Consider the following 27096-nt stretch of genomic DNA (forward strand, 5'->3'; position numbering starts at 1 on the left):
AATAATCATCTGTGGAATCTTTTTGTCATTGGAAACTTATAAAAGAGGGTAAAGGGTGAAAGATTATGACACAACTATCAACATTTCATTATCATCTAGCTGAGGATTTATACTCATTGGACATTTATCTAGTTGCCTTTAAGTCTCCTTTCCTGTTGGCACACTGGGTAGCACGGTACATGGCCCACAGGGAGCTGGAAGGATGCATTTGAGCTTTATAGCTTGGCAATGGAAACTTTTTAAAAATCGGGGTGTGATAGTACAAGGAACCTCCAAACCTTTGGCCTCAAACCAGAAGAGGGGGAAAGTGGGAGAAAGAAACCCAGAGAGCAGCAAGAGAACAATGACATATGCATCATACTTGGCAAGAGCTGGGACAGAGAGCCCTCCTGCACAGAAAGACCTCAATACAAGGACTTCTTTCCAGGCTGGTCTATGAAAGGCATTTATTATTTTGATAGCAATTCCTCAAGCATGAGGTATGAATGAACTTTTTGGTCATTGGGATTTTTGAATCTGCAAGCTACTGATTTCTTCCTCCATTATGTTTTAAAATACTACAGGACAAAAATCTTTGGAAAGAAGACAGAGAATTACCTAGCAACCCAACTAGTACTACATTTTAATGAATATCAACCACAACATAAAAGATGCATAAAAGATGGATTTTATGCTCAGAGATACTTGTCTGTGCTGTTGCGATTCTGTTACCTTAATAGACACCATTAGGAGGTACAAAATTCCAGTGATGGTCTTAAAAAACTTGAAGGCTATGAGTCATGAGAAAGATGTATAACTTATGAAGTGCTATGAATTGTATTAATTGCTTTAGAGTAAGTGAGAGAAGGAAGACCATTTGGTTACCTTTATTGGGAAAATCAATGACAAGGAAAATTTCTTACCCAATGCAAGCCCCAGTATAAGATTTTGATCTGATTTTCTGATAATCATCCATAGCCACTTTGCCCATAGGAGAGACTTTGTTTGTTTGTTTGTGGTGCTGGGGATTGAACCCAGGGCCTTGTGCATGCTAGGCAAGTGCTCTGCCACTGACTCATACTCCTAGCTGTCTAATCACACAACTTTTAAAATAAGGATCATGCTGTATGAATTTTGAAATAAACTGAATGAAAACTACTAGTTTATGTGTCCCAGGTACTTAAAATCTCTTTAAGGCCCCTGAGAATCAGATAGTGGTTGAAAGAAAAATGACTATCATTCCTTTTATTTAAATGACTAGGACAGACCTTCAAATTGTTCACTAGGCATCTTCCCTTAGCCTGAATAAACTTCAGAATCAGGGACAAATGAGAAGAAGTAGGCCTGGTAGTCATCCCATTTGTGGGTTGAATGCAAACTATGAGGGAGGACAGAAAAACTTGGTGGAGAGGAAGATAATTCCTGACAAAGGAAATCCATAGATCTGTGCTGTCCCTGTCCTATGTGGCCTTTACTGTAGCTGCTTAAATAAGAAGGAGGTGAATCTGGTGGAAATGTTATGTACTCATGTACGACACTATTCTAAGAAGGATAAGGGGAGATAAAAGAGAATGATGGGGGATGAATTTAATTACGATACCTTGTAAGCACTTTTATAAATGTCTCAATGCACTCCCAGTATAATATGATAATGAAGATAAGATAAAGTTAAAAAATCAAACAAAATAAAAATTTCAGCTCTTCTATCCCACTAGCCATATTTCGTCCTTAAATGCTACCTGTGACAATGACTAGTGTTGGACAATGTAGGGAAATTTCTACTAGCACAGAAAGTTCTTTTGCCTAGTGTTCCTGTAGACAATACTTTCCAATCCTCAAATAACTGGGACCAATTTTTAATATAAAAAATTTTACAGATGCCCATGACAAGAGTCATCAGTGTAGCATTTACTGATTGAGAATTCACAGTATGACAAAAGCTACAATAAATACAAGACAAAAATTCATTCAAAAACATTGTTAATGACCAGGGTATCTCTATACATTTTAAAAATAGTAGTCCATGTATGTGAAGACAGATGGCTTACGCAGCCTATCAGCTGAATGGACTGATGCATGTGGCTTCAAGGATATTGTCCATAGCTCCACAGGTAGACTGTGAGGAATGCTTTGTTTTTCCTCCAAGCTTTCTCTGCTCTTTGTGTATAAATGTATTGTACATACCACCTTATATTATCCATGTCTTTTTCTCAGCTGAATCATAAGGTCCCCAAGAGCATAAGCCTGTCATCTTCATTTCTCCTACCGCACCTCATACAGTACCTTTGTAAATCAAAGTAATATGTATGTGTTATAGATATTATGTATATAAAGCTGAAATCTTACTTCTCAAGATGACTCTCAAAATGAGCATCCCTGATTTTATCAGCCTCATTAGACCAATCAAAGCAACTCACCAAAGAAACTCAGCTTTGCCTTCTCATTATATCTACTTTATGGCAGAAAAAAGGTTCTGTCTATAAAGGAGACTTATACTCCTTTATAGTTTCAAATAGAATGTTGGCTCTAACCAAATGATGAAGGTTAATAACAACAATGTGCTATGTTTTTGGCCAAGCTTAAAATGGCTGGCAAGATCAGTTCTCAACATGTGCAACATTTAAATTAGAAAGGCATGGAACAACATTTCACATCCTACTTGTCAAGAGAAAAATAAATGGAAGAGGGCAGTTCCCTATCCACAAGTATGCAGAAATCAATTAGAATGACTATAGCTTGCAAATCAGAGAACACGCTCTGCCTGTCTATATTAGTGACATGCTTTTATGAGCCAAGTCAGCATTCTGCATTATCTTGCCTGCATCCTACCTCTATCTTTCTTCTCAGATTCTCAATAATGTTGGTTGAAATGCAGTGCTTCTAACGGTTTCGGAAGCAACTTTTCAAAATCCATTTGTCAGAATCTATTCCTGTATCTCATTAAAAGAGCCTATAAAGCCAGAACATACAAAGAGAAGCAGAAAACTATGGTCTGTGTGTGAATGCTGTCTACTCATAGAAGTATGTAGCAGAGGCTGGCTCACCTGTGAGGAAAGCTGCAGAAGAGACTTGGTACATCAGAGTCTATACCAGGTGACTGCTAAGGTCTCCTGTGTTAAGATTCTAAAGTTTTGGATGAGAGGAATGGCTCAAGTGGTAGCATTCTTACCTAGCAAGTATGAGGCCCTAAGTTCAAACCTCTAGTACCTCCAAAAGATCCTAAAATTCTAACAATTTGAATGAAAATGTCCAAATGATTCTTTACACAGATATTAATGCCAAGGAATTAGATATTTCTTTTGGGGATTTTTCAATATCAATATGCCATAAGTCACATAAAAATTCATCAGTAAAACACAGGAATTAACAAAATGTGAGAGAACAGAGTAGTTAAATTATGGCACATTTAGAATATGGCTATCAAGTTGCTCCCTAAAACCAGGCAGTGGAAGAATAGTAGCATGGAAAATGTTTATAATACATTGCTAAGTGAAAGAAAATCAATGTACCACCCTATACATACCAGATTATTTTGATAATAAAATATATATGTACAAATTAGAGAACTTTGGAAGGTCACACGTTAAATGTTAATGATAGCTAAATATTTAATTTTGTGGGAGATTAATTTCTCTTGTGCTCTTTCTGTTCTAAGTTTTCTGTAATAAGCACTTTTTTCTCTATGAACACATATGTGTGTGGATATGTATATGTATATACATAATACAAAGTGATTTTCTAGACTTGCATCAAAAATGCAAAAGTAAACCATAAAAACAAATTTTAAAATGGTGAGGCATAGAAATTTTTTGTGTGTCAACAACTGGCTCTGACAAAAGCCAGAAAACACATTTTTAAAAACATCAGTAAAAGTTCAGAGAATAAAAGTAGTTCCATCTGGAAGAAAGGCTACATGTTTTGAACTTAAATGTTGCCTATTGTTTGAATTCAATAACACAACAAAGTGGAACAGGATAAAATACCACAAGTGACCATGGCTCATTCAAATGAGCCAGGATGGAAAATGAGGTGCCTATCACCAAGGTTCCCAATCTCACCTCCTTCTATCTGCTATCTGCCACTGCAAACTACTATCTGCATCTTGCTCAAGAATATAGCTGTGCGACCTTGGGCCTATTGTTTAATTTCTTTGCTCTTCAGTTCATCTGTAGAAATTGAGCAACAAAAACATACATCTTGTTGGTTCTAAATTTTGAAGATTACATAAGATAATATATGGAGCATTCATACAGTATTTGTGAATAAGTACCTGTTCACTGAACAGTAGCCAATTTTGCTGGGAAAAAAAAAGCCAAATGTTTATAATATTATAAAAGTGAGTTGTGTTTTGTGTGTGGGTACTCCACAGATAAGTGAGTCTCTTTCTAGGTAAAACATGAGCATTTTATCACAGTAGCAGATTAGCTAAAGAGAACTGGCTACTAGAGATCACCAACTGACCAATAGGAAATAGGCATAAAGCAAAGTTGAACAGATAAATTAAAGCAACTTTTCAAAATCCTGGTGATCTGTAGTACCACTTAATGGTCCTCTTCACAAAGTATTTGCTTCTTCCTGTGCACTAATCCATTCATCAGTTACTTTGTTTCACTGGAAAAATAAGCAGGCACCTACAGCATATCCCAATGAAAGATATCTCTAATGATAAGAGATACGCAGTTCCATAGTGTTTCCCAAGAACATGGACATGGGAGCACTCACAGTTTACCCAAGAACAGAGATAGGGGAGGACCTACTGTGTACCCCAAGGATACAGATGTGGGAATGGCACAATGTGCTATAATGACAGAGGCGCAGGACTCCCACAGTATTTCCTAACAGCATGTGTATGGGGGCATCTACAACTTACCTACAGTTACCCAAGGCCACAGGATGTGAGAGGACTCACTGTGTATCCCAAGGACACAGATTTGGGTGCTATAGCGTGCCACAAATACAAGGATCTCAGAGAATATGTACAATTAGTGAACAAACATGGGGGTCCTTGGAGAAGGACCCAAGAGAGGTCTTAAGAATTCTTACAGTCCTGAAGAAGACTGTTGGCAAACCACTACAACAGGCAATCAAGAACTGAGTTGGTGCTGCATGTGGTTTTGAGATAAAAGAGTGAGTCTTGTGTAGGTGCACCAAACAGGGAAAAGGTAGAAGTTAGCAAATCTTAGAATGCTCCTATCACAGTCCATGGAAAAGGTGACAAAACTGAGGAGAGAACAACTTAGTGCCTGAATGAATCTGAGGGCAAGAGAAGGAATCAAGGGTGACTAAAACTTTTAGCTTAGGAATTTAGAATAACATGAAGTCCTTAGCTGGGATACACTCCTTACCTGAGGAAGAGGCTCAGTGGTGGGAAGGTAACAAGTACAGTTTTAATACCTGCAGAACATCCCTGGAGAGATGGCCGAAGGGCAGTAGGTACCAGGTCTTGAGTGTTCTGGGTTAGAGGTAGGATCTGGGCTGTAGGAGTATATGAGATCTTCCAGGAGAGCCTCGAGTAAGAGAGAAGACAGCTCTTTCCTAAAGCTAACATGCAGGGATAGATAGGGGAGGAAAGGATGTAGGATACTTTGAGTTCAGAAGTGACAAAAAAAGATGTTCTTGAGTTGAGATATTCTCAAGATATAAGAGAAGTGGTCAGGGGCTGCAGTGTGGACCAGTAGTAGAATACATACTTTGCATACACTAAGCCTTGGGTTTAATGCTCAGGTATCTCCCCCCAAAAAGATGAAGGGTTGGTCAGTGGACCAAATGCTTGGGAAAGATGAAATAGGATGAGGTTTGAGAAGATGCCAAAGGATTTTGTGGCTAGGCATGGTGATTTGGTGGGGCACCCTTGGTGAGGATGGCCTTTGCTGCGGTAGCCCTGGCAAGGGTGACCTTGGTGGGAACAGATGCATCACTTTCTATTAAAGGAGACTTCTTAGAAACTTTCCATTCCTGAGAAATGTGGCTTAAAAACTGGTTTCTTTTCATTTTCCTCTGGGTCGTATTTCTAAAATACATCTCCTTACTCTAATCCAAAAAGCTTTGGAACAAAATATGACTCAATTCAAAGAAACTTACATTGAAATAATATTTCTGAAATGTGACATTGTTATACAATATCATAGACAATGTGCCAGGGTATTTTGATTTCTGCTTCCACGCTTCGAGCATTTTTAAATGCTAAAGCCCACTACACATTGTTTCCTAAATTGGATTAAAAAGCAATTTTATACTCTGTCAATCAGCTTTACCAAGATATACAGGAGGACTGCTTTAGTGTTTGCATGAAATAGAATTTCCATCACTATAGCAATGTCCTGTATATACTCCATTAGCATATACAATTACCAGGATGTTTTCCTCATAAGCTCTTGAAATCCCCATGAAATGAGAGTTTCTTAGATTAACATTAGATGAGCTTTTTAAAAAAAAAAAGTAAAATTTTAATGGGAGTTCATTTCTGTCATAACATTCTTAATTCTTTCCTGTTTTCTCATGACTTTCCATACTCCTAGATATGATTGAAAACCAAGTGTCTATTAGCTTCGGTCCTTACCTCAATATGCTGACCAGTCTGGTTGTCCTGTTGGTAAAATGCATTTCAGAAGCATGGCAATCCTTGTTCCCTCAGCATCCTTAGGGACTGTATGCTGTCCCCTCCGCTGCCCCCCTGGGTAGGCCCAGGTAGAACAGCACATGATTCAGTTGTTCTGGGATTTCAGGCAAGATTAAGACAAAAACTTTTCCTCACTGGTCTGATGAGTTTCCTTGATTTTCCTCCTTGAAGAGTTCCACCCACAACTAAGCACCACAGGGAGTTGGCTCTAGCTCCTCAGTGTCCTCTCTTCACTGCCTAAACTGGGTATGGGGCCTGAGAACCTTGGGATATTTTGATGGTGGTGGTGACCCTTAGACATCTGTTATTTTTTAAACTATATGCGGAGGTGCCTTGGGTTGCCTGGTGTTGTAGTTTTGATATGAAATGTCCTCCAAAGACCCATGTATTAAAGTTGTAGTACCCAGCCTGTGGCACTATGGGGAGACAGTGGAACCTTTAAGAGGTGGGGCCTAGAAGAGGAAGTTAGGCCATTGGAGGCATGCCCTAGAAGGGCATATTGGGAACCCAGCCCCTTATGTCTGTCTCTTTGCTTCCCAGTGACCAGAGGTGAGCATTTTCCTCCTCTACATGTTCTTGCCATGATGTATCGTCTTACCACAGGCCCAAAAACAATGCACCAACTGACAATGGAATAAAACCTCTAAAATTGTGAGCAAAATGAAACTTTCCTCCTTATAAGTTGATTACCTTAGGTATTTTATCATCATGGTAGAAAGGTGACTAACACACTAGGTTACCCTACTTTTCTTCCCAGTTTCAATCAGAGTACTTCTGGTTTTACTTGATTTATTAAGGTTTCACATAAGTTTATTTTCATTTTTGTGTATTTGTAGAAGTAAAAGCTAAACCACTGTGAGTGGCCTTAAGCACAAGCTGGCCAGTCAGAGACTGGTGGAGAAGAGGACCTGGGATTTATGATGATACTGACCACATCAGACTTTCCTATCAGTCAAGTCTCAATTCTGAGGACTCCTACATCCAAGGTTCTCAGAGTTGACAACTGGTCTGGGATCCAGTACACAGTCAGGACATTTCCCACAGTGCTGCACACTTGGAGAATGTTTATTACAGCAGTGCATACGCCCTGGCTTCTGGGAGCTACCAAGAAGGTCATCTACCCCAGCTCTTAATGTGAACTGGTTGCCTCCCTTCTATGGCATTCTGGAGCATGCTGCCTATCTCACAGGGAACCTTCTGGTCTGTCTTTTCAATGGCTTGACACTCCTTGAGAGTATGGACCATGGTGACCAGTGCCCCAGTGCCTGATGCATAGTAGGTACTCACTAAGTATAGCTGAATGGACTGCTGGGAGGGAAGAGAAGACTACACTGCAGAACGGGACACCTTTGGAGAATGCGAAGGTTGATGGATAGTGGCAGGAAGATTACCCTCTTCATACTGAAGTAAAGTTAGTGCAATGCCTCCTGGTTATTCTGTTGAAATGGAGTAATACTTGTAAAATAAATATAGTTCAAACATGTTGTGGTTAACAGAAGACCTATCAAACTGTAGATTTCAGTTGAGGGGATAAAAAGGAATTCCTCTTCTGGGGGGCTTGAGAATTGTTCCCTCTGATAATGAAAATGGATACTAACTCTGAGCCCCAGGGTAGAGAGGAGAGGTTGAGAAGCCACCAAGGCTGGGAGAATCCAAACTTGCTATCTCCTCTGAAAGAAGCATCTGACAGCTTTCAGGTGAGCCCTTCCCTCCTCTATGATTCTGAGCTCCTGGAACCTCTGATCACACAGCTCACACTACTGGAGGTTTCCCATCCACCTCTATGTCTTCCATTCAAACAGCTCTTCCTGCCCTAAGGCTGGTAGTGCAGTGTCGCTTCAACAGTATAATCCCAGTGGGATGTACCCACATAAATAAAGCAAATAATTCCTTGTTTTTTCATCAGCAGTAAAGGAAAGTTTGGAAAAGGGTCAAAACTTAATAGAAACTGGAAACAGTTTGCTGGGGAAGCCAGTAATGATAGGTTCAGTGTGTGTGTGTTAGGGACTGTTAAAATTGCCCTACAATTTGCTGAGATAGGAAAATCATGGAAAGAAAGGGGTTGCTCAGCAGCCCTAAGAGGGGGCAATGCTATTGTTTTGATCTGGAATCTGGAATGTTCCTCAAAGGCCTATGTATTAAAGGCTTGGTCCCCAGCTTGGCACTGGTGGGAGATGGTGGAAGCACTAAGTAGGCCTGGGCTGGCAACATGGCTCAAATTGTCAACTAGTACAGTGCCTACCTTGCAAGCTCATGGCCCTGGGTTCAAAATCCAGTACAGAAAGACAGAGAGAGAGAGAGAGAGAGAGAGAGAGAGAGAGAGAGAGAGAGAGAAAGTAATAATAAGGCCTAGTGGGAGGCCCTGTAGGTCATTGGGAGAGTTCCCTTCAAGGGAGTATTGGAACCCTAGCCCATTCCTTTTCCTCTTTTGAATCTCAGCCAGGAGGTGAATGGTTTTGTCAGTGCTGCTGCCATGATGCACTGCCTCACCAAAAGCCCAAATGCAATTGGGCCAACTGATCAGGACTTAACTTTTAGAACTCTGAGCCAGAAAAACCCATTTTTATTTTTGGTGGTACTAGATTTAAAACTGGGGCCTCACACTTGCTAGGCATGCCCTCTACTCTTTGAGCCATGTCTCCAGCTCTTTCTTGCTATGGTTATTTTGGAGATGGGTCTTGCTTTTTGGCCATGCTGGCTTGGTCGGTAATTCTCCTGCCAGCTGGGATGACAGATACATGCCAGCATGCCCCACGTTTTTTCCATTGAGACAGGCTCTTGCACACTTTTTTGCCCAGGCTGACCTGGAGCTGCAATCCGCCATACCACAGCCTCCCACATAGCTTAGGATAACAGCCATGGCCTAACACGTCCAGCTATTGGCTGAGATGGAGTCTTGCCCAGGGTGGTCTTGAATCACAATTCTCCTTATCTCAGCCTCCCAAGTAGCTAGGATTACAGGTGTGAGCCACCAGTGCCCAGCTCCTTTCATCTATTTTTCTTATCTTCCTTTCCCTTTCCCTTCCTTCCTTCCTTCTTTCTTTCTGTGATACTGGGGTTTGAACGCAAGGCTTCATGCTTGCAAAGCAGTCCTTTTTTCTTTATAAGCTGGTTATCTCAGGTATTCATCATAGTATCAGAAAGCTCATTAAAACAAGGGACATCCTGTCTTAGTAATGAAGTGGTAATGAAGGTGGAAAAAGCAGAGATGCTTTATGAGACAGCCTCATTCGTACCTAGAACAGATTTACCTTCTCTACCTAAGAAAGCATGGGGACAAGAAGAGGAGGAAGGGGCCTGAGTATGGGGAATTTTCATCCTAGATAACAAATGTGCTGGGGTGAAGGATCTGATAGGAGCAGGGGGCAAGGAGGAGGGATGGTACATGCTCAAAGGAAGACAAACTGGAAACAGGCTTACTAAGCAGCAATGAGCTAACAGATCCCTAGAGACCATAGCTGCAACCAGACACACTGCAGCCACCCCTCAAATTCTCAAATCTGGAGAAATGAAGGGACCCTGAGTACACCCAAGGTCAGAGGCATTGTGGTACTACTGTTAGGCTCTCGGGTCCTTCTACAGGCTAGAGTGCCCAAGAAGTACCTGATAATGCAGTTCTGGCCAGTCTATCTTGCCACTCAGGCTGTACACACAAAAATGCAGTTAAGATCAAAGGGAAGAGATGATAAGGGAGACAATATGAATTGAGTATATACTGGATAAGTTCTATGATATAATTCCACTTACTTGTCATCAGTCCTGTGAAGCCATTACTTTCAATGTATTTCCCTAGTAATGATAGGAATTTACATAATGGGCCTGATAGTTTACAAAAGTATTAATACAAACAGCTAACAATGTTCTACCTTAATAGCACTGGCAAAGAAATACAAATGAAAGGAACAAAAGTCTCTTTACACTTAATAAATTCATAAATGTTTGCTTTTTTTTTCTTCTTTTTAAAACAGTGCCCAATGATGGTGATAAAATGAGGTAGGAGTTGCCTGCTCATAGGAGGATAAACTGCTTCAATTCTTTTTTTTGTGTGTAAACAACTTGGCAATAAATATCAAGAGCCTTTAAGTGCTTCCACGGGTGACTCCGTAATTCCCATTTGTAAGTCTAACCTAAGAAAATACTACTACTGACTGGAAAATCTTTTTGTTGGAGGGTGTGGGGGTATTGTACTAGGGTTGGAACTCAGGGCTTTGCACTTGCTAAGTAGGCACTCTACCACTTAAGCCACACCCCTGGCACTTCTTTTGTTTTTACTTATTTTTTCAGTAGTGGGGCTTGAACTCAGGGCCTATACCTTGAGCCACTCTACTAGCCCTGCTTTTTGTGTCTGTGTGTGTGTTGGGCATTTTTAAGATAGGGTGTTTTGAACTATTTGCCTGGGCTGGCTTCAAACTTAGATCCCCCTAATCTTTGCCTCTTTAGTAGCTAGGATTACAGGCATGACTACTGGTGCCTGGCTTTGCTTTTACTTATTTTTTTGGGGTAGGGTCTTATGTTTTTGCCTGGGGCTAGTCTTGAACCATGACTTTCCTACCTGTGAGTCCCCATATGGCTGAGATCATAGGCATGCACCAATCACACCTAGCCTGCAGATTCAGATTGGGGGGTTCTCACTTAATTTTTTGTTCTGACTAGCCTTGAACTAGATCATCCTAATCACTGTCTCCTGAGCAGCTGTGATTAAAGGCATGAGCCAATGGCTCCTGCTTATTGACTGACATGATTTCAGTCATGGCCCATGACTAAAAAATCTTAATACCCAAAGAGATTCTCTAGAAAAGTTAACCTGTAGTGTCGACTTGATTCTTACAGTATAGGTGTCAACAGATAAATCATTCTCTTCAACAAATGGTGCTGGGAAAAACTGTACTGCATGTAAGGGAATAAAGTTGAACCTCTGACACCTTACACACATACAAACACCCATCGAAGTGCATTAAAGATCTAAATATATCTAAATATAAGGCCTGAAACTATAAAAGTCATAGAGGAAAACAGGGAAAAAGCTTTATAACATTGGTCTTGTTAATAACTTCTTAGTTATGACTTGAGAAGAACAAGGGAAAAAAAGCAAAAACAGACAAAACTGAAAAGCTTGTATAGCAACGGAAACAATCAACAGAGTGAAAGAACAAGAGAAAATATTTGCAAGCCAATAAGAAGATGACATCTAAAATATATGAGGGACTTCTACAACTCAGTAGCAAAAACAAAACAGAACTCTCAAAACTTGATTTTTTAAATGAGCAAAGGATTACACACACATTTCTCTAAAGAAGACATACAAATGGCCAACTGGTATAGGAAAAGATGCTCAACATCACTAAACAACAGAGAAATGCAAATCAAAACCACAATGAGATTTTACTACACATACATTAGGACAAATACTATGAAGAAAATAATTTTAGGGAGCATATGGGGAAGTTAGAAGCCTGGTGCACTGTGGTGAGAATGTAAAATGGTGCAATGATTAATAAAAACAGTTTAGAAGCTCCTCAAGATATAAAAAAGAAGTGTGAAGGTAGAAAAGTGGTTTTCAGAGACTGGATGGAGGGTAAGGGGGGAGTTGGTGCTCAATGGAGAAGAGTTGCAATCATATGAGATGAAGAAGATCTACCATACAACAAGGGGCATCTAGTTTACACTACTGTATATTCAAACATTTAAGAGGGTAAGTCTCATGTGTCCTTTTTTTAAATGACATACACACAAAAAGAAGTATCTAGAAAACCGTTACAGAGAATATCTTAAAAGGGTTTGAAGGCACATGGATAAAAGAGTTGGACTTGAAATGTTAAGTTGAAGGATATTGCTTTTATGGTTAAATATTCTGGAAATCTGATGATTTTCCCTCAGCTAGGATAAATATATTGCTAATCCCTAATCATATAGTCCCAGAGCTGTTATGGTCTGAATAGGAAGTATTCCCCATAGGCTTGTGTTTTGAATACTTGGTCCCTAGCTAGTTGTACTATTTTGGTGGGTTCTAGTAACTTTAGGAGGTGGATGTCTAGCCGGAGGAAGTAAGTCACTGAAGGTGGGTCCTTGGGGTACCTTTCCCTGGCTCCTTCTTGTGTTCTCTTTTTATGTTTCCTTTCACAATGAGGTCAAGAAGGTCCTCCAGCATGAGTATCATGCTGACATGATATTCTGCCCAAGCACCTGAGGCTAAGTGACCATGGACTGAAACCATGATCCAAAATAAATCAAAATTTTCCCTTTCTTAAATCATGTCAGGTATTTTGTCACCACAACAAAAAAAGTAATTAATGTAAGCTCCATACTAATTTGTAAAATATGAAAATATAAGTATTTAAAATGCATAGAAAAAAGGCTAGAAGGAAATAGTATTAGAGTAGCTAAGGTTATTTCTTTATACTTTTCCCTAATATAAAAAAAGATTTTATTTTTATAATGCCACTACATAGTAAAAATATATCTAGTGCTTCCTGTAACAAATAGTTTAGCCTTTTTATGAAACTGGTCCGAAAATGGAAAGTTTTATCTTTGCCACCCTGAAGGAGTCAAGATAACATCCTCCAAAACAAAAACAGTGTCTCTTCTCAGGGAACGTCTTTCTGTATAGTCATAGTGCTAAGAGGACAGAAGTACTAGCTAACTCAGACTCGTACCCCAATGCAAATCTCAAAAATGCTAAGGAAGAGCAGGGTAGGTGAGGAACTGTATTTGTAGGGGAAAAAAACCCAAATACAATAAAGTATAATACAAAAATAAAGGTACAGAACTGAGATGAGGGTAGCTCTCCATTTGTTCAGCATAACATGAGTAAAATTTTTCTGTAATTGTATTTCTATTTTAATCTCATTAAACAGGAAAAAACTGAAGAGGTTTTTTTGTTTACTTGGACTGTGTACTCAGTTCTTGAAAATCAGTAGCATTAATATCATGAAACCCACAAACATTCCCCCCAAAGAGGTAAATAGCAAGTACTAAACCAACTAGAGACCACAGAGAGGGAAAAAATAAATTCTGATGAGGAAGGCACAGGCCTCCTGGTGGTGAATTTAATGGTAGTGTGTGGGTGAGGGGGTAAAGAATGAGTAGGTTTCCTTTGAAGAAGCAAAGAGGGAAGGAGGGGAGGATGTTTCTGGAATGATGAAAAGACTGTTTAGAAGATGCTGAGAAAAATGAAAAATAAGTAGAGTTAGATTTTGAGGGGTCCTGAAGAACCCCTTACAAAGAGTTGCTATCTTCTTCTATGGGAGGTGGAGAGCACGGCTGCAGTTTTTGTAATGCTAAGTCTATGTGCGTTCTTTCTCCTTACTAATCTTCTTCAAGTTTATCATCTAACTCCCTGATTAATAGGCTCTTCTCCCTATAGAGACCTGTGGCTTTTTGCTTTTATTTGTTTCCCAGCCCTGTGGTGTGGCAAGGAGCAACATTCCTTACTCCTCATCCTTGCAGGTGAATAGAGTTCCTCAGAGTTCTTGCACTCTACTGGGGAAATAGCTAATGATTATCATTGGATGGTAGAATATTACCAGCAGACTTGTGCTTAATTAGACACCAAGTGAAACTACGCTGGAAATTTATAGAAGGCAGTTCTCGGCTATTATATTTGGTATTTCTGTCTACCTGAATAGATTGTAATTAGGTAGAACAGCACATAGATGCTGAAAATACCTGTGGTGTGGTACTGACAACTTCCTATGATAGAGAAAAGAAGCCATAGAAATGATGACATTATTAACTTGAAGAAATCTGAATTATCAAGAAGGAATGGAACGCCTTGGGATGCAATGTGCCTAACCTCATTTGAAGGGTTTAAGCCTAGGCTCTGTCCTCTGATCTGAGAGACAGTGGAGGGTGATATTTAAAAGCAGATAATCCAGAAGCCATTCATGCTGTGTCATATATTTGCTGCATGACCCAGAGCACATTACTTCTACAAATCTTTTGTGCCTTCATCTGTGTAATATGAATAATAACAGTATATATCTCACAGTGTTGTTATGAAGAAAATGAGAGGGTACGTGTAATTTAGTATAGTGATCAATAATAAAAATAATTGCATTATGGAGAGACAGTCAAGCTTAGGATGGGAAGGTGACCTACATGATTTTTAAGGTCCCTTCTTACAACATTAGCCTAAGAGTTTATACACTTTACTTCATCTCATTAGAATTAAGGCTATTCTCTGCCTACAAAGGCACCAATTTGTGTGCATGAGAATGTTTGTTCCAATATTAGAAAGAAGTTCAACAAACAGCAACATGTATAATAGATGTTTAGAGCATCCTGCATATAGTACATGTGTACCAGAATTTTATGGCTAATTCTAAACAGATGAGACCATGACTTACTGGGACCTTACCTTGTGTAAATGTGAAGAAATGAAGAAGATTCCCCTCAGCACAATCTCCAGTGAAGCAAAGTGGTTGAGAATCAGTGTACATAGTACCCTATCTTTGCTGATTAATCTAGGTTATTAACTTGACTGGACTGAGAAGCATCTAGGAGATTAGTAAAGCACACCTTTGAGCGTATCTGTAAGGGTATTTTCAGAGAAGACAAACTAAAGAGAAGACCCAGAATGTGGGCAGCACTATCTCAAAGGCTGGGAGCACAGATGGAATAAAAGAAGAAAAAGGAGAAAGTCAGTGTAGACATTCTCTCCCTCTCCCATTCTCTCTCTCTTTGCTTCCTGGCTGCCAAAATGTGAGCTGTTTTACTCTGCCACATTCTCTCCATCATAATGGACTGAAATCATGAGTCAAAATAAATAATTCTTCCCTTAAAGCTGTTTCTTAAGTATTTTGTTACAGTGATGAAAAGTCTCAGTAATATAAAAAATTGGAACCAGAGAAGAGGGGTCACTGCTGTGACTACCTAGTAATGTGCTTCAGAAGCCTTTGACTACTTTGTGGGATAAATTTGAAAAAGGTTTTAGAAGCAGGCTAGAGAAATCCTAGAATACTGTAAGCAGAGTGTAATGGGTAATTCTGGGACAAATTCAAAATTCAAGAATGACAATAAAAACTGTGGACAGCAAAGACTCTGCTCATGAGGTTTCAGGTGGAAATAAGGATTCAACTGGGAATTAGACTAGAGGCCATTCATGTTACATTGTAGCAAAGAACCTGTCTACATTTTGTCCATTCCCCTGACTGTATATGAGGCTAAATTTAAAGGTGATTTGTGATCAGGCACAAGTGGTAGAGTACCTGCCTAGTAAGCAGAAAGCCCTGGGTTCAAACCCCAGTACTGTCCATAAAAAAATCCAACTAAGGCAGCTCAGTGTCCAGGCTGTGGCTAGTTACTAGTTATTGCTAGTTCCTTTTAGTCAAGTTTACAGTAAGAATTGTAAGCAAAATGCAGAGCAAAAAGGTCTGAGAAACTTACAGTTTGCCTAGGGAAGAACCATGTATAAAGTTGGGCTCAAGGAAAGTAAAACTGGACCATTAGAAAGAAGCTAGGTACTTTGCATCAGGACAACAGGAAAGAGGGCATCTCGGGAATTAGCCAGACCCTATCCATCCCAAGCTTAGGGCTACTAAGGTTTAAACTTAGTTGAAATACTTTGCTTTGAGAAGAACCCTGCCTGCACAGGGACACCTAGGTAAGTTTTACACCACGTTCAGTCATTCAGGTGTTCTGAGGCTGCTGTAGCTGTGGTTCAAAGTGACTGCTACTCGAGGTAGAGGAAGACCTTGGCTTCTTCTGCCCTGCTGGTTTTGCAGGTATGCAGAATGGAAGAGTATGGGGTCATGGAAGCTTCAACCCTGATTTCAAAGGAAGACCAGGAGGCCAGGCAATGTGTGGCAGGGCCCAGATCCTAAAAGCATTTCCTGAGAGGGTAAGGCATAAGCTGTGAGGGTGAAGACAAAGCTATAATGGAGACCCCAGGATTTTGGAGATACCGGGAACATGGGACATCTGCTAAGGATGACCCTTGTAATATATAATGTGAATGGAAGGAATAGTTTCTTTCTTTCTTTCTCTTTTTTTTTTTGTGGTACTGGCATTTGCACTCAGGGCCTTCACCTTGAGCAACTCCACCAGCCCTATTTTTGTGATGGGTTTTTCAAGATAGTGTCTCACGAACTATTTGCCTGGGCTGGCTTCGAACTGTGAAGCTCCTGATCTCTGCCTTCTGAGTAGCTAGAAGACACTCAGCTCCTGGCAGGAATAGTTTCTTAAGAGGCTACCATGCACTTAACATCAAGAGACTGAAATTGACCCTCAGCTACCTACTATCACAGAGCAGGTATTTAAACAGTTTAATCCTACATAAACATCTATCTCTTGAATAAAAGATTATAGAAATATCCTCTGACCTGATTTTATTCCCTTAAAATCCCTCAGGAAAAAAAATACATGAGAAATACTGATTACCTATAAATCGGTAAGCTATGCTGTTAACAATTAAAACAAATATTTCCTGCTGTATCTATTAAATTGGCACTCACAACTCAAAATGCTATATACTTTGAAGCCTTCCCTCTTATTTTCTTGCCAGTACTGACTAGAGACATGGAATGTCACAATACTTGGTATTTTTTTTTACGAGTTTTATTGACAACAAGATTTATTTCCTATAGTTGGTTTATGTAAGACTATAACTGGTGTGAAACTCCTGTCGAACACATCAAACCCTCAGGATCTCCCCTTTTTGCCAATTTCAGACTTCCTGACCTGGCTTGCCTAGACAAAGTCTATCAATTTACCTTATTATGTGAAATTCAAATGCTAACGCCAAGGTCACTCAGGGGTAGCTTCTGCTTAAAGAGGAGGCTTCATGCTTATAAACTGTACAGGGTCCCAACTTTGTTGGTTGCAATGCGCTACTTTATAACCGGGAATACTGGGGAAGCATCACTGTGGTCAGTGAATGCTTTCTCTGCTATCATAACCATCTTCTTGGGGGAATTCACATACTCACTTTTGGCACATGAGGATTGAATTCCACAGCTCTATGAATGGCCTCTACTGCATTCATCTCTGCTGTGCTCAGCCCCCGCCGAGATGCAGCCTCTGGAGAGAATCTGGAAAGCAGAAAGACACACACCATCCAGTTGGGACCACTGCTCAGGCATCCACCCAGAGAGGCATCTATACATCAAGGCCCCATAAAACCAGTGAGCCAATGGCACGAGCTCTCCAAACTTCCACTACACAAACCTCTGAGTGACCCCTTAGACTGAGGCCAACAAAAACCCCAGCAGAAGCAGAAAGAGTGCTTGCATCTACGGCGGCAGGAATTAAATTCAGCTGACATGTCTCTGTCTAAATGGCTAATCTAAATTTTCTACAAGGTACCTCCTAGGCAGGGGCAGAGGGGAGGACTACAAGGGCAGACAGTGTAGGAAAAAGAGAAAACTAGGTTACAGAAGAGCGCACTTGGTTAAAAACAGAACTGGGGGCAATTTCAAAGGAGGCTCCCCACCCAATCAGTGCTGTGATGTGGTTACAGCAGCTTTGGCAGCAGGCAAGCCTGCTTGGGCCATTTGGCAGGGGGTGTGCATGCCCAAACTGTGGGCAAGACACCTGCCCCAGGGAATGAAAAAAACCAGACCATGCAATCTCTTTCTCACCTCACACCCAGGGCTAACTCCAGAGCTGTGCTTGGCAGGCAGACACCACAGGGGAAGCTGTGACAACCCTGGCCCTGCCCTCCCAAGCTGGAGTCGCTGTGTAGGGAGAAAAGATGTTGCAGTAGGTACTGGCGATCTACAGGATAAAAAAGAATGAAAGAAAATTACTTCGGTCTTAAAGTGCACACACACTTAACAGCAAACCTGTCTGACACAGCATTAGCTGTTTTCCTGTTCTCTGCTTTGCGATGCTACGCAGGGATTATACTGGGGAAGTGTAGGAAGTGTTTATGAACTCAAAAGCAGTTAGGCCACCTGTGCTCTTTCACCTGCCCATCATCCTTGGATCAGTATAAAAGCTCCATATGCCATAATCACCTGCCTGAATAAAATGGCAAATATCCCACCAAGATAGGACAAAGCAAACAGACCCTAAGTGGGGAAGTAATCTGGAGTTCATGAGGCAAAGAATGGGACCTGACCATCTGCACTGCCACAAGGCATTACCCAGCCATGGACTGCTGGAGGAAGAGGAATATGCAAAAGGACAGCATTTTGTGTTACGTTCCAAGTAGGCCTTTTGGTATTTATAGTCTGGCAAAAAATAATAGTAAATAATAAAAAGTCACTTCAGAGGTATGGAATTTCATATAAGTCTCTTTTTAGGGACCCACATACCCTTACAATACCTGGGGATATAAATTGCCTCCTTCTAGTAGTGAAAGAAAAGATCAGCAGATTTTGAAAAATGCATGCTCATAAGCAGGGTGTCATAGACTAAGAGAAACTTCCAGAGAAAGCCTCAAGGGCAACTCATCCCCTTGAGTCTGGTCAGGCATTCAGTACCACACAAGTACCACTCACTTACTTGTCAGAGACAGCTCTTGCTTTGAGCAAGGCAGCTGTGTAGCATATTGTTGCTGACTTTGGTAAGCTTATATCTGTTAGAGAAAAACAAAGTGAGAACTTGTAAGTCTGCAGTAGAAAGAACAATGATTTTTATTACACAAGACTTTTAATGATGTAAATCAAATAAGTACAAATTTAAAGTAGTTTAAGCATAACATAAGAACTTCAGTTCTATCTTATTATATCAAAGTAGTATATGAAACTACACATAATGCTTATTTTTATAAATAATTTATGCTTAAAATCTACCAGGCTGATTCTTCAGTAATCATCTTCTATTTTAAAATACTGCATTTTCATGTTGAGTTTAAACAGAAAATAGATATATATAAGTTTAGTTATTTTTGTAAAAATACCCATGACATGAAAAGTAAATAAGAGCTCTTTATCAGTTATAAAAATTACTCAACAGGCATATGAAAAACTGAAGTGAAGAAAAAACTGCCCAAATTTTAAAACTCCCTAAACATTCAAATAAATTATTCTTTAGTGATCAGATTTAAACCAAATTTCCTTTGGATTAAATGTCAAGAAGTTCATATTCAGTTTTTAGTAGTGCTCGTTAAAAACATAAAAAGTCAAAGTCAAGAAGATATACTGATTTATATAGAGAGATAGATACACATACTGTTTATAAATTTATATATCTATCTCTATAAAGAGATAGATATAAAATCCTTAAGAAAGTATACAATTTTTATATACTCAAATCCATGACAAAGCTCCTTTCATATGAAGCCTAATTTGTCATCCAGAAAAACAGTTCCTTACAATTTTACAGAAAATTTCAGATGGAGGGGTGGCAGGTAAGAGAACAAATTTACAAGGTACAATGAAGAGTAGGTAAACTCAAAGAGGACAGTCCTTTTGGGTGAAATACAATATCTGTGTTTAAATTGTAATTCCATTCTTTCCAAAATAGAATGAGTATTTCTTTAACACTTGTAACCAAATTTATGCTACAGCTCAAATACTTTCTTAATTCAAAACATGTAAAAATATGCCATCCTCAGTTGCTGCAAACTTCACTCTAGGGTACAGGAACTCTTCTGGAATGTCCTATAAACAGCTCTGAAAACAGAGCTGTTTTCAACTTAAAAGGGATTATAGCACAGGACTGAACAATAAAGCTCCATAATTATTTAGTCAATAGCATCAGAAAACTATTCTTCTTCTAATAATATGTATTTACAAACAATTCTAGCCTGAAAAATTTCTCTTTGAAGGAAATTTTAATGATATCAATAAAATACAATCAGAAAATACTGAAGCCAAGCATTGAGCATCCCATTATCTATTTAACCTCATAGGACCCTCCTCTTTGACAACAATCAACTGAAGTATGTTGTCTTTCCTGATCAGCAATAGAGCCTGAGGCAACTACCCCTCTACCCACCACTACCTGATTTACTGTGTACTTTGTCAGAAACTGCTAGTTGGAAAACTAGTGCCAAGAACAGTACAAGGAAATAATAATCTTTTTAAAAAATTTTATTAGCATATAATAGTTGTGCAAGGGGATACACTGTGATATTTATATATGTGCTTACAATATATCTTAATTAGATTTACCCCCTCCATCATTCTCCCTCTTCTCCCCCCCACCCTTCTTAGAACAATTTCAACAGGTTTTCATTCTTTTATTTTCATATATGGATACAAAATATATCTACCATATTCACCCTCATTCCCCCTCTCCTTGTGTCTACCCACCCATGTCCCACTGGTACCCACTCCCAGAAATGACCTATTTTTCCCTCCTGCTCTTCATTTTATTATAGTGTATATTGATAGTCCAAGGGGGTTTTGCCTTGGTACTTCAGGAATTAATGATCTTTGCTCATGATATCTATAGAACTGAAAAGCACCTCCTGACTAGTTGATTATAATCAGATGTGCATCATTTAGCTACAAACCTTCACCTGTGAGAAGGTACACAGCCTGTAACCACATATCTCTTATATAAACTTCTCCTAAATCAACTTCCTGGGAGGACAGCCCTTAGGACAAAATGGTCCTCCATCTTCAGATCTGCTAGCTCGTCATGATAAGGTTTCTTTTTCTCCTTCCCTCTCTACCCAGCCAACACAGCACAGAACTGAAAGGGAAAGAGGTCTTTGTAATCTGGATCTCATAAACTATATTCAAGCAAATCTCACCATTATACACATTACAGAATGGGGTGTTTGTGATGAAGAAGAAAAGGACATCAGACTTATGCATTTGTCAGCATAAAAAATCAATACAGAAAAAAAAAATCTTGTTTCCTAGGGACTACTCAATGATTGTTATTAAAAGCTAATAAAAAACTGTAGGTAATACATACTATACTTAAAAGTTCAGGATTTTAAGAAAGCTTATACTTTTAAAGAATTACCCATGCCTTGTTTCCACTATTCTTGGTAGGATTTGTTTGTTTTCTTTTTTTATTCATATGCACATACAATGTTTGGGTCATTTATCTCCCTCTCCCCCGCCCCCCTCTTTCATCCCCCTCGCTACCGGGCAGAAACTATTTTGCCCTTATCTCTGATTTTGTTGAAGAGAAAGTATAAGCAATAACGGGTAGGATTTGTTTTCATTCTATACCAAGCTGGTAGCTTTCTGAGGGCATGGGGACCAATTAAAAGCCTGAGGAAAGGACTGAGGCTGAAAACAATGATCATAAGCACTTGAAGGCTGCAGCAAAAGACAAAGCCTTTGATAAACTAAATAAAACCTCTTAAGATTCAGCTTCTCAATGAGAAAGATCAAAATGTGTTTTGATGATTACCTAATCAATGAAACACACTTTAAGCCAGTTGGAAATTCAAAAAAAGATACAACTGATGTGTTCCAGCAAAGGACTAGAGATGCCTAACAAAGGGAGGGCTTAAATCCAGAACTATATTTCCCATTGTCCATAGAGTGAGTATTCACAACTCAAACACAACAGGATTGGGCAACACTGTGAATACTAGGACATTTTTTCCATTTAAAAAATGTTCACTTCTCTATGCCTTTATTGTATATAAATTAAATGGTGCATGTGCAGGAATAATGCTTAAAAACCTAAAATTTATTTTAATATCAAACAAGGGTAGGTTGAACTGTAGCTCTATAAAATACTCCATTTCTCATTAGTGATATGCTCATTCCATTTGTCATCCTTTTATGCTAGAAGTCTACTTTATTCTCATTATTAAAAAAAAGTTGAAAATAGTGAAATATTTTTGCAAAACTTGTTTATTTAGCTATTTATAATATTTTCCTTTTAATTTTATAAAAAACAATGCATCTATTGGTAATGACAATTTGTTTCTAAAGAAGAATAAATCACTCCAAAGAAACAGATCCTAAATTTCCTATCACGTAGAACATCTTGCTGTTCAAATAAGGTTTTGGTTTACAACTTTTATTTTTTAAGTTGATGCTTATCTTTCTGCAAAGTACTTTAACAATGTAAGTTGAAAGCTTTTATGTTTTTCCAACCCAGAAATTCCAATTCTAAGACTTAAGTATAAGAAAATAATTATGAATGTGCATAACAGTTGCTCATCACAACATTGTTTTTAGTAGTGGAAAACTGGAAATAGCCTAAATTTTCAAGCATAGGAAACTGGTTAAGTTGTACATATTCAGGGTATGGTTCCAAGGAGTCATTAAATCATGTGGAGGAAAGGTACTGAATGATCTGGGGAAATGTTGCATTGTACACATACCAATAAGTAAAATACATTTACAAAACAGTGTGTGTTAATAATCATTTTAGAAGCATTTACACATAAAGAGATAAAAGAATTAGACTAAAATAAAAGAACTGGACTAAAATATACTAAGTGTCAATAGTGTTTTTCCCAGGTGGTAGGATTATAGGCATTTTTTCTACTGCTTTTCTTTATTTCCAAAGTTTCCCATGATATACATGTAATAACTAGATTTTAAAGGGGTAATAATGATACTAAAGGGAAGAATTCTGTTTCTATAAAATGTCTGAAGCAAGTTCATGGACAAATACACTGGTGGAACCAGTCAGAGAAAAGTAGGAAGCAATGTCAGCCTACAGATCTATCAGATATATAACAATTTAACACCCTTGTGAAAGTTGGTGTGATCCTTCCTCAGTGTGAGTCCTACAGGACATTAACTTAATTAACATGTTTTAATCTAACAACTATTTAACATCCAAAACACAGTCAAAAACTGATATCGTAGCTCATTTTTAGAAAACCCTGGCTGGGCGCCAATGGCTCATGCCTGCCATTCAGGAGGCAGAGATCAGGATCACAGTTTGAAGCCAGCCTAGGCAAACAGCTCATGAGACCCTATCTTGAAAAACTCTATCACAAAAAATTGGGCTGGTGGAGTGGCTCAAGGTGAAGGCCTTGAGTTCAAGTCCCAGTACTGCAAAAAAAAAAGAGAAAACCCTGTAGGGGAAAATTTATTATAGGCTACTTGTTCCATGAGCCCTACATTTTCATTCATATCCCCCACCCCCACGCAAGTTGAGACTGATCATTGTTGCCTATTATAACTTTCAAACTTATTAATTTGTGGTAATTTATAGGTTCACAGGAATGTTTCACTCAGCTTCCCCCAATGGTGACATCTTATGTAATCATGGTATAGTATCAAAAATAAAAAGCTGACATTGCTATAAGTAAATTACAGACCTTATATTTTTGTCACACTTCAAATGCATTTAAGTTTGCATCTCTATGCAATTTTGCCCGATATCTAGATTCATGTAACACTACCACCACCAAGATACAGAACTGTTCCATCACCACAAAGAAACTTCTCTGTGCTACCCTTTTTGTATTCTCCCTGTCTTTTCCCATGTTTCCTGGTAAGACTGATCTGTTCTCTATGGTTTTATCTGTCTACTATGATTTCATGCTTTTACCACTAAGGAAATGGATAAAACAATACAATGAAGATGGTAACTATCAGTAGTAATGAAAATTGTTGTATTGGAAGTTTTTGAGCAGAGAACAACAACGAAATCTGCTTTACAATACTGCTTGTGATTTGTTCAAAATTTAATGCAGAGACTCAAAAATCATTCTAAGTAAAATATCTAGTTGGCTTTATAGGAACAGACTAATCCCACAGTATCTTTTTGTTTTATCAGTCACATTTAGCTCTCATTGTTACCTAAAAGTCCTCTCAATTAGAATTTGGGCTGAGGTGTAGCTCAGTGGAAAAGTGTTTGTATAAACAAGGACCTGAGTCCAATCCCCAGCACCAGAACAAGACAAAGAGTTGAAATTCAAAGAGAAAACAAAAGAAAAGAGTTATCACATAATTCCATCACTCATTTCAGAAATAAGAAATGCTAAACAAATGTTTCTCCTTTATGCAAAGTTGAGCTCCTGGAATTAGCTTAGTTTTCCTTCTACTTCTTTATTATCTTGTGTTTACACAAGTTCTTTTCTGAAAGGGTAAGAAATTTCCCCCAGTGTGTTAGGCATGCAAAGTCAAATTATAATGGAAGTCTTTCAAAAGCTACACTTTTGAACTTCATACAAGTGGAATCAGAGTATATATTCTTTTGTGTCTGGCTTCTTTCACTTAGCATGGCATTTTTGAGATTTTTCCATATAACAGCCTGTGTTAATACTTCATTCTTTTTCACTGCTGAGTACTATTCATTGTGTGTATATAAATATATACCTCTCTATTCTCTTTCTAGTGGACATTTGGGCTGTTTTTCCATCATTAGGCTATTACGAATAAGGCTGCTGTGACCATTCTTGTGTAAACTTAAAAAGAAAACTACTCATTTCTCTTCAATACATAACTGGAAATGGAAATTGCTAGATCAGAAGGCAGATATTTAACTTCATTTGAAACTGCTAACTAGTATCCTAATGTATTTGCATGAAAGTTTTCAAAATTAATATCTGATGACAGAGATCAGAAAAATGGTTACTTCTGGGCTAGAGGGGAAGGTATTGGCTGGAAGAAGGTATGAGGCAACCTTCTGAGATGATGGAAAGTTTTGTGTTTCATTCTGGGTGGTGGTCACATGGGTGTATACATAAGTAAAAAGTCATTCCTCCCTTTACTTAAGGTTTGTACATTACTATATGCAATGTATACCTCATTTTTTTCTAAAATCCCTACAATCTGTGGTCACCTGAAGCTGTCTTTTCTTACCAATCTAATTGTCTATTTTACCTGCCTTTTGTCGTTCTGCCCCATTCCATTTTCTCTATGAATACTTATGTAAAAATCACTAATTTTGCCTTCCATAACAAAACAAAGTGATTATTTCTGAAGTCAGCCTTTCAAACACAAAGATGGTTAAAATACCTCCTCTATACCAATCTATTCCAGGATAGATACCTCTAGTTCCTCCATTAACATATTTATTAGAACATCTCACCTATTTTTATTACTGGGACACAGGTGATGTCAAAAATATGAGAACTAGAAATGTAAATAATCCTCTCATATCCCAAACCTGACCAATAAAGACTCAGGGGAAGTATGCAGTCTGAGGAATTAAGGCCAGGGTGCCTCTCTGACTGCCAGCTAGGATGGCCCTGGTATCCTAGGATTTAGCAGCCGTGACTCCTCATTTGTACCTGTGACTGCATGACCAATGAAATCGTTCTATTCAAACTTATTTCAGAAAGTCAGTTCTCTTCTCTCTCATGAAAATTTTCTGAAATTTTGAAAGCCTACAGGCATGATTTCGTGTTTGACTCTATTAAGTTTTAAGTCCTAAAACTCAAATCTGTACCATTAAATTTTTAATGGATTCAGCACAACAGTCCAGAATATTAGTCATCTTCCTGATTCAAGCTACCGCCCACAGCTTTGCTCCATTTATTCATTTCATAAGCATACCTTCCTCCTTATATGATCACTACCACCATCAAATTACTACAGACATGTATTGAGGAATGAGAAGAAGGCACTGGTATTAATCACTTGCACACATCATCTTATTTAATCCTCAGGGTAACACAATGTGAAAGGATTTGTTAGGGGAAAATGGGGAATAGAATGGTTAAAAAATATGCCAATATCTCACAGCTACAATAAATGAGTCATCTCTATGGAACATGATCTTTAACTGTGCTGTCATGGTACCAAGATCTGATTAAAAACATACTGATAATTGGGCATGGTGACACACACCTGTAATGCCATGAGGATTGCAAGTTCCAGGCCAGCCTATAAGAAAGAAACAAAAGAGAAACAAAGAAGAAGAAAAAAAAAAAAACCCGAATTTAAAATAATAATGCCAAGGAGAAAATCTGAGAATAGAATTCAAGACATCACCATTAATTTATAATTCTCTGCAATGATGCATGTACAACAACTTATTAATTAGGTATTAGGATCACATTGTTCCATGTTATCTAAAAGGATAGGATTAAAAACATTACCAAATATTTTGTTTAAGGACATAAACACTTGTATGGCATCTCTCCAATTTAGAAACATGAAAGAAAGGGGCTTTTTAAAGTAATAGGATACACATTTAAATACTATTTGATAGACTATAAATACATTCATATCCACTATTTCTGACTTGGTACCAATACTTTATTATATCTTTGTTAGATTTTTCAGTCATCTCTTTCTTTCCTAAATGCTTATAAACCACATGATCATATTTTCTAGAATTTCCTGGGATTTTATTTGCTGAAATTCTTTTAAAAACCAAATATATTAAAGGAAATAGAAAATAAAATGAATATCTACAACTTCTTTTAAATGTTTTCTGCTCCAAATAGTACTACCATAAGATAAGGCAAAGAATTGAACAACAGCCCAGGACTACCAAGGTCATTATTCCCAAAATCTTTTTCTTTTTCAGATAAAGAAATATATGCCCAGCCAGGCAATGTGGCATACACCTGTAATTCAAGCACTTGGGAGGCTGAAGCAGAAGGATTCTGAGTTCTAGGCTAGCCTGGGCTACATAGGAGAACCCCACTGCAAAAAAAAGAAAGGAAAAGAAAGAAAGGAAAGAAAAAAATGATGGTTGTTTTAAGAGGGCATCAGAAATATGTT

At 38.5% G+C, this 27096-nt stretch overlaps 1 protein-coding gene across 12 annotated transcripts in view; it reads right to left on the reverse strand.

The window, feature by feature from the left end:
* The window catches only part of St7 (suppression of tumorigenicity 7), a 256603-nt gene that overhangs the window by 21187 nt on the left and 208320 nt on the right, over window positions 1-27096 (reverse strand). For 6 of the 12 annotated variants that reach the window (XM_074064495.1, XM_074064494.1, XM_074064490.1 and 3 more), the window contains 2 exons: window positions 19043-19115; window positions 17523-17625 (listed from right to left, as the gene is read on the reverse strand). In XM_074064495.1, coding sequence (XP_073920596.1) covers window positions 17523-17625; window positions 19043-19115 — 176 coding nt within the window. Of the gene's footprint in view, window positions 1-17522; window positions 17626-18174; window positions 18311-19042; window positions 19116-26214; window positions 26251-27096 lie in introns of all 12 variants that reach the window. The other 6 variants (XM_074064492.1, XM_074064489.1, XM_074064491.1 and 3 more) reach the window with 3 other exon arrangements.

Source organism: Castor canadensis, chromosome 2, assembly GCF_047511655.1.
Source record: "Castor canadensis chromosome 2, mCasCan1.hap1v2, whole genome shotgun sequence".
Classification (NCBI taxonomy): domain Eukaryota; kingdom Metazoa; phylum Chordata; class Mammalia; order Rodentia; family Castoridae; genus Castor; species Castor canadensis.